Source organism: Topomyia yanbarensis, chromosome 1 (genome assembly GCF_030247195.1).
Source record: "Topomyia yanbarensis strain Yona2022 chromosome 1, ASM3024719v1, whole genome shotgun sequence".
In the NCBI taxonomy this organism is placed as follows: Eukaryota; Metazoa; Arthropoda; class Insecta; order Diptera; family Culicidae; genus Topomyia; species Topomyia yanbarensis.
This window is the reverse complement of record NC_080670.1, coordinates 139,885,744-139,898,071: the sequence shown is the minus strand read 5'-3', so window position 1 is coordinate 139,898,071 and position 12,328 is coordinate 139,885,744. Positions and strand designations below refer to the sequence as shown.

The following is a 12,328-nucleotide window of genomic DNA, read 5'->3' as shown; positions in this document are numbered from 1 at the left end:
TACCGCACATACACAGAACATTTTTAATAAAAAAAATGAACCAAAGGTTGTCGGTCTATGGGGTATCGGTCTTACCCACAGCGTTTTGAAAATGTCATTTGTCTCCTTTCTTTGGCAACCAATATTTTTTAATGAATACAATTTTATGAAACGCTGAAAAAATTATATCTTCAAGATAAAAAATCTATATCTTGAACGCACAGAATATACAATTTTAGGAGATCTGTGATATTTTAGAAAAATACTTGCGCTGAAGTGTCGGACTTGCCCCCGGTTCCCTTACAGGGAGCTAAAACTCAAGGATATTCTATTGCTCCTAACCGAGTGTGGCAAAGAGCTACAAGCTTCATCAATAGGGTTTATTTTTCCTCTGAGAGAGAGGAATACAGACTGTTTATTGTAATCAGTGGTACACTACCAATGTCCCGAAAACATTGATTAATCTTCATAAGGATTATTCTTCAGAAATGATTGCAAAAAACTGCTTTCTTCGTTTTCAAAGATGGCCGCATTTAAAGGTATTCTCAGGTGACCCTTAATTTTTAACATGATGTTTTGTTCTTGTAACAAATGGCACAACTTTTTTGTCGATGTCTTTTTTTCGCAGATATCTATTTATTCCATTTAACTTACACACCAAAAAATAATGAAAATTAAACGACATGTAAATCAATACGAATGTAAACATACAAAGCTTGAATCAAAAATTTGATTGAAAATTAAGTTGAATTCGATAAACTCAATGAGAGCATCACAAAGCATGTGATTTTAGACTTTCGTTCGTGTAATATTACATGTCATTTATTTTACAGCAATATGCGATTAAAAATACATTCAAGAGCATTGGTTTGCCTTTTAATGAAACTGTAATTTTCAATCAACGTGTAAAATTCAACCCTCCCGCAACTTGACGTTTAGCCTAAGTTGCTTGAAACCACCGTGTTTCGAATGATGTCGCCACCATAGAACGCCGTCCACTAATTGCGATACTGCAAATTTCTATGCGAGAAAATAATTTCGTGACGTCTTTTACGAACTTGTTTTCTTTATTTACATTCGGAAGAGCTAATCAAGATGATCATTTCAAAACAGCGTAATAATTTAAGATACAAACAAGTTAAGGATTACAAATTGTGCCGAATGTAAAATATAAAATGCATGATTTGATTTGAGTGCGCTGCTAGTGTGAACTTTTTCCTCTCCCATTGCCCTTGAAATATCTTTCGCATATGACAATTCTCGAAAGTTTGTCGTTAATCTTTAAATACATTTAGTTTTGTGATTATCATTTTTCACTTCGCATTTAACGAAGGCAGGATTGACTTCGACTGTTTATTTCTGACAGTATAGCACCTAACTGATAGGTGCTGCGACATGTACGGTGCAAAGGTTTCCACAAAAATCAGAAGTGATGACAGTTCATTTTTTATCGGAGAGGGAGCAAAATAATCCAGTATCATTGTGTGTGTTTTTTACATTGCAATACAAATATTACTACCTAATATCTTAAGACTAAATAAATGTGCTCACTAACTAGTATAAGCGCCGCTTGTTTGTATGCTGATGATTCCAAAAAATCATGAATCATTTAAAAATAATGCATCGGAATAAAGATGCATTTTTATAACAAAACAACACCAAACGCCCAAAAAGTCTTCAAAAATGAATTATCGAAAGTAAAAAAAAATTAACAAGAAAATTTTCACTGTGAACAAGTTTACGCTTTTTTTAGAAATTGTTCTTGAATAAAAATTGATCCGCCATTTTAGACCCACAGACCCAAATAAAGTGGTTTCAACGATTTGTATAGGAGCTGTCAAGTTGTTCCCCCTCTGGTAAAATTACAATAAATATCGCTGAAAAAAGCACGACAAGTTGTGTGTATTTGTGCTGGAACCTAATTTTACATTCATATTCATGCTCCAAATATGTGCATGAAAATAAATTTAAAATCACAAATTATTTTTTTCTGTGTAGTCTCAGTTAGTTTTGCTGTACAAAGTGCGGTGATTGAACAAAAATTTTGGCCATACCGAGAGTGTTAGTGTATACAGTCAAGTTTTACAGGTACAGGTTTTTATGCGCGGCTCCTCCGCGGATTCATTCTCACTCGCTTAGTTTTCAGTATTTCGTCTTGCAAATTTTAGGAAATATTGTTCAATTATGGCACTATTATATGGAAATAGAATGAATATACTAGCACTCTCTGTATCTCCAAAACAAAACCCTCCTCCCGCCCCTGCTACCGTTGGCAGTCCAAAACACCCTTGTTATCCTAGGGATAATGAGTTATTATTTGTGATACGATTTGTTGAACACAAAATCCAATTCGCGTATTTCTTTCGTCAAGTAGACAGCGGCAACATTTTCCAGGGACAAATCACAATAATAAGTTTAATTGATTTATATAACAATTTGTTTGAATATTATATTTATCATTTATGATTGGCCATACATCATAAGACTTTGGCTGCATATTCTATCGATAATTTCATTTGTTTGCTTTCTTTGCTATGTCGTTAAACTTGTTTAGCATTTAGACTACTTATATGTACTGTATATTCTAAAAATACATATACAAATATACTACAACAAACTAAAGATTGAAACAATCTATTTACACTGTACAATGTTCAAGGAATGGATTGGAACTGATCTCACATGTCTACGATAGGATTTTAAATAATCTGCACAAGGAAAGCAATGGATTAATTTGGAATTTTTAAAGTTCAAAAAACGTTATTCACTTATTAAATATAGTTTCACTAAATAGGAACCGCAAGATGTATTGCAATTATATACATTATCTCGATCAGATGTTCGTACCTAAACATGACACAAAATAGTTTGGCTGGCATGTAATTTTTCATAATTACTATTTTGGCAAAATGAAAGACTTGCCGTTTAAAGGTTAAAATCATCATTTTTGAGTTATTATACTTTATGTACTTGTGATTCAGATAAGCATTTGCGAATGCTCGTGTTAAAAGGGCGCCTTCTGACTCCATAAGCACATAGCTCATATTCATCTACAGCCAATTTGTTATATAGTTTAAATTGATAGTGTTAATTTCTTCTCGTTCAAAGTGACGTTTAGAGTATTCAGTAGACGAAAGGGCTATAGAAGAAATATATATCTTACACGTAGCATATTAAAATCTTGTATTCGTTCTCGACGTACATACTTCAACACTATTTACATTTTATTCAATAAAATTCATGTTTGTATCATCCGGCATTGCTTAAACTAATGCCTCTGTTCGATTTGGTATTCACTATTACGATAAAATTGCTTCACAAAGCGAATCACGATACATCTGCACTACTACTGTTGCTGGTTCCAATTATCACTACTACAACCGTCGCTACCAATTGTGGCGATAATGCTGCTGCAGGTGGTACCGATGTTCGAAACACAATATTACACCAAGGAAGAGAGTGGTGGTCTTGGTGGACTACCTCCACGCGCCGCTGCCGCCGTGTAGTACAACTGTTGAGAGTGGGGATGCGGCGGAGGAGGGACAAAACCACCGCCGGACCCATCGTGATATAGTACTGGCACGCGTACGAGTCGTTGGGCCGCATGCGCCATGTTCGCCATATTGGCAGCCTCCAGCTCGGCTGCCAGTTGTCGTTTCCACTTGTTACGACGATTCTGAAACCAGATTTTCACCTGCGTCTCGGTCAGACGAAGGGATGCTGCCAGACCAGCGCGCTCCGACGAGCTTAGGTACCTGTTTCGAAATGAGACAAAGCAGGGATGAGTGGGTTGTAATAAGATAAGGGTTGAAAGTGAAAATCAATAGAATTGATTGCAGTTTGAATGCTCTTTTGCTTCTTACAGTACTGCTCAGTGGGATATTCTTTTTAAAAAATATTAATAGATCCAAACCGAATTGCACGGGGAATATTCGAAATCTTTCGAAATGTAGCTAGTGCGTTTTACAGTACAATATTGTTAGACTGAAATAAATTAAATAAGCAGAAAATGAGAAATAATACGATCGTACGATGATAAGATTATTTTATGAAACCTACACACCAAAAAAATCTGAATTTTATCGTTGACGTAATTGCAAACATGACACAATTCAACAAACCGTAATTTACGATATGACGGAACATTACCGTGTTCCGTTTAATTTTACATGAAACGTATACTTTGCATGCGCAATAACATAAAATACACTTCCTACCATTCAGAACAAACGCTGTATGTGGAGTAAAATTACATGATTTACGAAATTAAACGTCATGTAAAATTAAAATCAAACGTAAAACTAAGTCATTTTTGATGCTCGTATATGTCAGGGTCAGGAAACGTAAATTTACACTATTTTTTCTAGGTGTGTAACTATTGTCAGCATTTTTTACATAAATAATGAGGCAAACCTTATTCTGTATTTTGTTATTTTGTTATTTTCACGACTTAAAATATGTTGGGCAGAAAATCATTATCTGATTTGGGACTTATTCGATACAATCGGATCTATTCATTTTTACAGTCTGAGTTTAAACATGTGCAGTGTCGTGTAGGTATGTACATGTGATAATGCCCCGTTTGTGTGTATGTTATCAATTTCTGCTCATTACAATCAGATCAATCATTAATAGTGCGTATTAAATTATTTTCGCATTATATTAATATCAGCAGAATCTCGCACGATGAAAGTATTGAATCTGCAATCATTTATCAACAGTATCGTTGTACTTACCTTTTCAAGTCAAACGTCGATTCCAGTTGAAATACCTGTGCCCTGGAAAACACCGTCCGGGTTTTCTTTTTCCGCTTGGCTTGCATCGCTCCATTCGAGTTGGGCGAAGCGGAGTCCGACGGCCTATCGCTACCGTCATCATCCTCCTCGATGATCTCCTGACCGTCGTCATCGGATTCACAATCATCGCCACCGGTGCTGCCACTGCAACCACCAAGGCTGCTTCCTCCGGATCCAAGCCCACTGTGAGAGTTGCTGAGTGTACCGACGGTGTTGCCACCATTTGATCGACCGCCGCCAACCGCGTTTCCTATAAACGCCGGATGTGGTGGCGGTGTTTTGGATTGCTGCGATGGTGGAGGCGTTAGCGAGGGAGACTGATTCTCCAGCATGCTTCCCGTGCTGTCTGTGGAAGTCAAATGCACTGGATAAGTAATGAGCTTCTATGGTTATGCTATTATCATTTGCCACATTAATCAATAAATTAACAGATATTTACGCACTCACACGAATGTCACAGTGCGCAAACAAGCGAATCTACCATGTAATTTCCATATTAATATCAATTAGATCAATAATCATCTTGTTAATAAATAGCATCATCATCTGAGTTTTGACCTAAAACCTTTATAATCGTTTGATGATAATATAATTGAGTACTCATTGTCGACTGGCTTATTTGGCTCATAGCGATTAACTGTAAATCATAGACCAGTACTACAACTATAAAGTGTTAAATTTCTGACAAATAAATGATGATCTTCGATTCATGTTCGACGAAATAACGGGGAATCAGCCTAATTCTGGGTAAATCGTGACCTATCACTACAGTGTTCTAGGACTTTCAGAATTGAAGCAATAGCGGGGTACAACGGGAATAACGATCTTGGAGACAATAATTTTTTTTTCTGTTCTCCCCTTGAATACTTTATGCACACCAATTTTTTGTATTTTGTCCAGCAAAATATTTTGCTGAAACTTTTCAGCAAAACTGGATTTGCTAAGAGTTCAGCTTTGCAATTTTTGTTTTTAGTAAAGGCCATTATTTTGATGAAAATCAGCAAATCTATAGAATTTAATTCCTGAAACAAACAATGAATGGCAATTTTGCTGAGTTCCAGCAAATCAAACTGACAGTTCTTCTCTTTGCCTGAAAGTTGCAAGTTTTGTTCTTCTTTCCCTGTCATCGTGATCGCTTACTCCCCCTGTTCCTGATACAACTCTTGCTGCTGTTGCAAAAACCAATTTGTATTATATTCCTAGTTTTAAGATAACCTTGAACCTTTTCATTTTTTTTTTCGTTTCCCATCTTGTATAAAAGTTTGTTCCCCTTCTTTTATATTAATCTACATTTTAAATAATTTTTGTTCAATCTTGTATATCGAATCGTATTTTTAGTTTAAGATATTTGTAAAAAATGTTCCTCTCAGTATTAAAGAATATTGGTGCATTGTAACCTTTTAGTTTTAAGATATTCAAAATGTATGCTTCAATAAGATCATAAAAGGTCCGTTGAAATAAAAAATTAAATAAATAAATAAATAAATTTCGGATGCTTCTTGCCGCAAATTTGCATCCTTTATGCATATCTGTTGTTAATCAGCGTTCAAAAAACTGCTTAAAAGCTTCTTGCCAGTAATCAGCATTCTAAATGCACAACAGCAGTAAAACAGCAATTTCTTGGCACACCAGTAGAGTAGCCGTATATTTCGCCAAAAGTGACTTTTAAATAGCATTTAAAACGACTTAAATGCTTATCAGGTAGCTGTCAAGACGCATTTTGCATGCTTATTGGTTACCTGGGAAAGTAACCGTTCATCATATGCTTGCCCCAATAAGTGAATTTGGCGTAAAAGCCTTGCTTAGGCTCGTGACTAGTTTGATGTTTAAATTGATGGAAAGTGGAAACCATGGTTGGTATTGTTTGGTATATTGGGATCGTGTAGTGTTTTTTTATAATTTAAACGTTTATTTGACACGGTTCAATGCGTTAGCTTGACAAAGCTGTGGATCTTTGCCTATTTAGAATAAATATATAAAAAACAAAAAAAATACGATTGATAGCGAGCGTTTGTCCGATTACATGCGTGGAAATCCTTTTTATTTACTTCTCCGCCAACTTTATCTTGAGGGGTCATTTATTTCTCTCTCGGCGTCGCACATGACCGTGTCATCATCGTGGTTACTGCCTTGATGCTTGCGATCTGGTGTTCTTCCTAGCATCTTTCCCTTATGGGTAGCGAGTAGGAACCCTTCGTCTTAGGTAGTAGCTTTCTCACTGATGGTATTAGCTTTTGAGTTTGTGGTACTTAGTGCTCGAATAGTAGCAACAAATTTGGCAACCGTTTGTGACTCAGGTGAGAGGGAGTTGGTTTTTCTTTCTGGAGATGAGTTTTCCTCAGCGGTTCATGGACAGGGTAGTTCGTAATGGCCCGTTTGTTCACTTAATGTCTTGATCTTATTTCCTGTTGAAGATCCGGAATCGCCTGTTGTTGCTTAGGGGTCACCCTGTCCGCTTTCTCTTCGATTTATCGTTTTCGTCCACACTGTCCTCGTTATTGATGTTGTATTGGTTTTCCCAGTAAACTATCCTGGTTTGTTCTTTGGACCTAGCAGTCACGAGCGTAAATAAGTTTTTTTGTCATTTATTTTATCGTTGGTGATTTGGAAGTAGTAGGCGTATGACAACGGTTGTGCGTATATTCTTGCCTGAGCAGCATCTATTTGTTTGTTTTTTATGCTTTTGTACATGGTTTTACTTCATATGTGTACAGTGTGATTTGAGATTTAGTGACGCCTACTATTTTGCATTGAAAGTTCAGGTAAGAGGGAATAGGCTTCGTCCATCGCATCCTTACGACACTAACGCCGTTGGAAATATCATAGAAAAACCAACTTGACGGATTCCACCGCTCCGTATTCCAACATGACAGTTGTAATGAACTGATTGCTGGTACGCGGAGATAGATCGTGCAGATGCACATCTATTTTATCATCATCTATATAAACGGCTGTCTTGATTCTAACATTATAATGCTCAAAGACGTATTGTAAGTTGTTTTACTTAGCAAAACTTTTTGAAATAGCCAAGGCTACAACGTTAACAATACAGTATTACGAGTGTGGTGGAGTTGAATGATAACAACTTCCGTAAGTATAAGCTACATTTGCACCTTTAACCGTTATGTGTCCGACGCGGTACCCGAGTACCTTTTCAGGTTTCAATTAATGAAATTCCATTGTTTTATTTTCAGTGCTGGGATATTATTTGTGAATTTCAATGGATTACCGGCATTGTGGGTATCATAATTCTTGGAATTGCTTCAGTTGGCTGTATCTCGTGGTTTTGGAACCATTTGGTTATTTGACCCCGGAACGGAAATTCCGGAGCAGGTTCCCGTAGGGCCGTGAGAGGTCAAATTGCCATATGGTCCCGTAACAATAAATAACAGACTTGCGAGACAATCTGAAAAATTTTGGGCTTATTTTGCTAGGATATTATAAAAATTTACAAATCATACCCTACTATTGAAACATTACTCCGGAAACATTACTCCGGATTACTAAGAACCAGATCCATTCATCCTGTTCAATTTCACAGAATCAAAAAATGGACGAGCTTCTGAATCAAAAACATCTAAAAGTGTCCAAATCGGTTAAAGAAAGACGAAGTTATGAGCATTCCAATTTGTGGGTACCCGGGTACCCTAGTCGACGTGTTGAAGGTGTTATTTTTGTTGGAAATATAATGGTTAATAAATGCTCAACTTATGGTGTTTTCGTTTTTTCTTGGTGCTACACCGGTGTAGTGCAAAGAAAGAGATAGACTGATTACACCCAAGTTTGAATGAGTGTAGCACCGACTACACCGGTGTAGTGCACTGTCAAAAACGAATATGCCATTAGAGAACACTAGGGCAGCGTTTAAAACAGACGACCACTTTATTGAACCATAGCAACGCTTGAGTCACGTCGTACCTTCTTGCAAAGTATGTTCATTTTCGATATATTTTTTTTTTATTTTATACCTGGGATGGCCCACCTCACACCCATACAGATCTTTTGTAGTGTGGAAGGTTTACGAGCAGATATCTTTCTATAATATTTTTCACTCCTGAGAGATTCCTTCAATCATACTTCATTTCCGTGTATGCCCATCCTTCTCTCTATAAATCCAAAAGCCTCTGCTTCACAAATAACTTACAGGCCTGTTTAAATTCTCTAAGGTTATTAGTCCGCTTGGCGTATTCTGGTAATGCGTTGAATAAATTGTAACCTTCATAAAATAAGGAGTTTTACGTACAAGATTTCTTAGCGCTCAACAATCTCAGATTGCCGGCTTGTCTGGTTTCATATCGATGCACATCTCTTCCGTATACAATAGTGCTACACAGGTACTGCGGTATCATTGCATTTATCACTCTGAAGATGAAAACAAGTGTGTTATATTCAATACGTTGCTGAACTGACATCCATTGTAAACAATTGAGCATCAAATGTTAGTTAGTCTGTCACATCGTAGTAATAGTAGCATTACCTTGTTTTGTAAGATATGCGCTGTTTCTTGGGTGTTAAGAACAGAATAGAAGCACAGTAATCAAAATGGGGAGCTATTATTGTCTTGTAAACAGTTATATTTGAGTCAAATGTGAGCAATATTGACTGTCCCGATATTCTTTCAAGGATTAATTTGTTTGTTCCTCCACGTGTTATAAGAAACCGACCACTTTTATGGATTCTTAGGCATCGTACAGCATACGGCCAAAATAATCCGATAGATAGATGTTGCCGCAAATTTAACTAAATTTCCGAACTCTTTGACTATCATTGACATCTAGTTATAAGTCAGCGATTATAAACTTTTAACAAAGGGGACGGGCATAGCGTAGTTGGTAAATCAATTGCCTTGTACGCAGCTCACCTGGGTTCGATTCCCAACTCCGCACATACGGTTAGAGATTTTTCCAAAAGAGATTTCTCTAACCCCTAACCCTAAGGTCAAAACCTCTATAATCAAAATAATAATAATAATGATTTTTTTTAACACTATAACAATAAGTCATCTACACCGAAGACTGCATATCAAGAAAACTGTCAACTCTGTCCTGAATCGGGAGACAGTAACAGCAACGGCGCTGTAACCTGTCACTGCTCGTTTGTAAGGAAAGTCAGTCTTCTTAATATGTAGTCTTCGTCTACACTTAATCTGTACGGTATCTGCCGAAGATCGAATAAATAAATGGATTTATCAATTGATTAACTTCACCCATCTCGAAATAAACGGTCGATACAGCAACGAAGAAAATGACGGTGCTTTATTGGCCACACTGCCTTGATGCGGCTGTTGTTTTTCGATAGGTTTACTTGCTTATATCACTGGAGCGGTAAGTCGACAGAGCACACTGTAGGGGGCCGTACACAATTGACGTAGCTTTTTCGGCAATTTTCGAATCCCTCCCTCCCTTCGTAGCATTTTGTCGTAAAATTTTAACCTCCAACTTTTGAATAACATAGGAACTACCAAACCCCTCCCCTACAGCGCGGCCGGGGATGAAAAAAATAAATATGTTTTACAATTCTTTCAAATACATGTCCCTACAAAATGTTTGACAGCTTTTATCAACATTTTCATTACAACAACAAACTGCGTACAAAATAAGCCCATTTCATGACGAATATAGTGTTGTTTGTTTTAAATTTTATGTCATAGAGCATGAAAAGATGTTCTCTCAGCTCACAATCCTGTAGCTGTCAATGATTCTAAGAAGCATACGTTCAACTAAATTTTTAAATTTTGTTTGGTTGAATCCGAGGAGAAAATTGAATTCAGCTACCAAACTAAGTCTACTACTGAGCAAGATTAGCTAACCAATGGAGCAAGTTAAACCGTATACAAAATCTACATCATTTGCTAGCTTACAATTGCATGAATCGAAAAACTTACCACATGAAAAATCGCGTGAATTTAATTTTATTTCTCTTAGAGATGGAGGAACATTAAATTGTTTTCTCTAATCATGGGTTTTGAAGCCCGTCAAAAACAATTAAACGTAATGCTATGTTTCACAACTTCTGACCCTGACACAACTTCTGATCCCCCGTCGTCACAAATTTGGTATATCCCCCTACTCCTCAAAACGCCACGTCATTTATGCATGGCCCCTAGGTATAAACGATTGTTGCACTGCACTGTTAACAAATAAAGCGACTTTAGCGTCCGCTCTGCTTGAGGTGAGAAGGTAGACTGACTCGTATTAGTTTGTCCTTGACATGTACAAAGTAGAGATGGTCGGGTTCGGGTTTTTGGACCCGAAACCCGGACCCGACCCGAACCCGACGGGTTTCGGGTCGGGTTCTGGTTCTGTAAATCTAAGCTTCTCGGGTTCGGGTTGGGTTCCGGGTTTTCAAATTTGAAATTCTCGGGTTCGGGTCGGGTCCGGGTTTTTGAAATTTTGAACAATTTGTTTTCAAAAAACCGGTCAAAAAGTATATTTATTGTGATGCTTTATTGAAAACCAAACGTCAATACAAACGTTAAAAATACAGCAAATATGCAGTAATGAAGATGAAACAGGAAGGCGTCGAAGGAACAGGTAGATCCGGTGCATTGCACGTGTATATAAAGTAAGTATGTTCCAGAGCCTGGGCTGCAGAACAAATCGAATGTTGCGTCTTGCATACTATATACAAATCATATACACGAATGTTTGACTCTTTCATCCGCAAAAAGAAAAAATACGATACCGATACAAACGCATTTTCTAGTTACTTTGCTATAGTGTTTTGTTATCTCAAATAACAGATACTATTACTCGACAGAGTTGGAGCTTATACAATTTTACACAAGTTTCTCACTTACTATGTATCGATATTTTGCTGTTCAAAAAGATATAATTTTTTTTTTATTTATGTACACATGACAATACACTAACGTATACGGTTTTGTGGGGTACATTTACATTAATAATCAAATAGGTTTATGATAAAGATTGCTTGCATTTAAAATAAACTGTAACGGAAAAAAAGGATTTGAACTCACAAATTTGGTGGTACGTTGGTGTCATTATGGCGGCTCAAATTTAAAAAGGGCACATTATTTTTTTAAAAGCAGATAATTTGGGCAAAATTTATTTTCTAGCGACTGTCTTTGTTCCATCAGACCTAAACCTAGCTTCATTTTCGTCAGGTTTCGTTGTTCATGACACTCATATGGTGATGGTATAATAGCCCTACTATCAAATCAGTGGTACATATATGAAACAAGCACTTTCTGTTAGATTGTTCCCGGGCTGAGCTGTTGCATGATCCGGATTCCTTCATGAAAATACATGAATTTCCACGAAATTATTTGATTGCAAAAATTTTGTGTGTTCTGTTGAAGCCATTATCGGATTTTTAAAAGTTTGGAGTCGTTCCTAGAGCTCCATTGGAGATGTAGAAGCATCACTATTGGCGCGCTTACCGTATCATCTGAAGCATACAATAACTTAGATACCCAATCATAGATCGTCCTAACGCTAATGATGGGACATCAAGAACACGTCAGGAAATCTTGATTGATACCCTTCGATTCAGGTTTGACCGTTCCAACCAGTAACGTGGGTGACCTCATG

General features: G+C 36.9%; 1 protein-coding gene across 1 annotated transcript in view; it reads right to left on the bottom strand.

Annotated features, from left to right (window-relative positions):
• Nucleotides 1-2,423: 2,423 nt before the first annotated feature.
• Nucleotides 2,424-12,328, bottom strand: part of LOC131695301 (homeobox protein Hmx) — a 126,937-nt gene continuing 117,032 nt past the window's right edge. The window contains exons 3-4 of the mRNA XM_058983797.1: nucleotides 4,716-5,121; nucleotides 2,424-3,734 (exon numbers count right to left, since the gene is read on the bottom strand). Of these exons, the coding sequence (XP_058839780.1) occupies nucleotides 3,422-3,734; nucleotides 4,716-5,121 (719 nt within the window). The 3' untranslated portion in view covers nucleotides 2,424-3,421. The remainder of the gene's footprint in view (nucleotides 3,735-4,715; nucleotides 5,122-12,328) is intronic.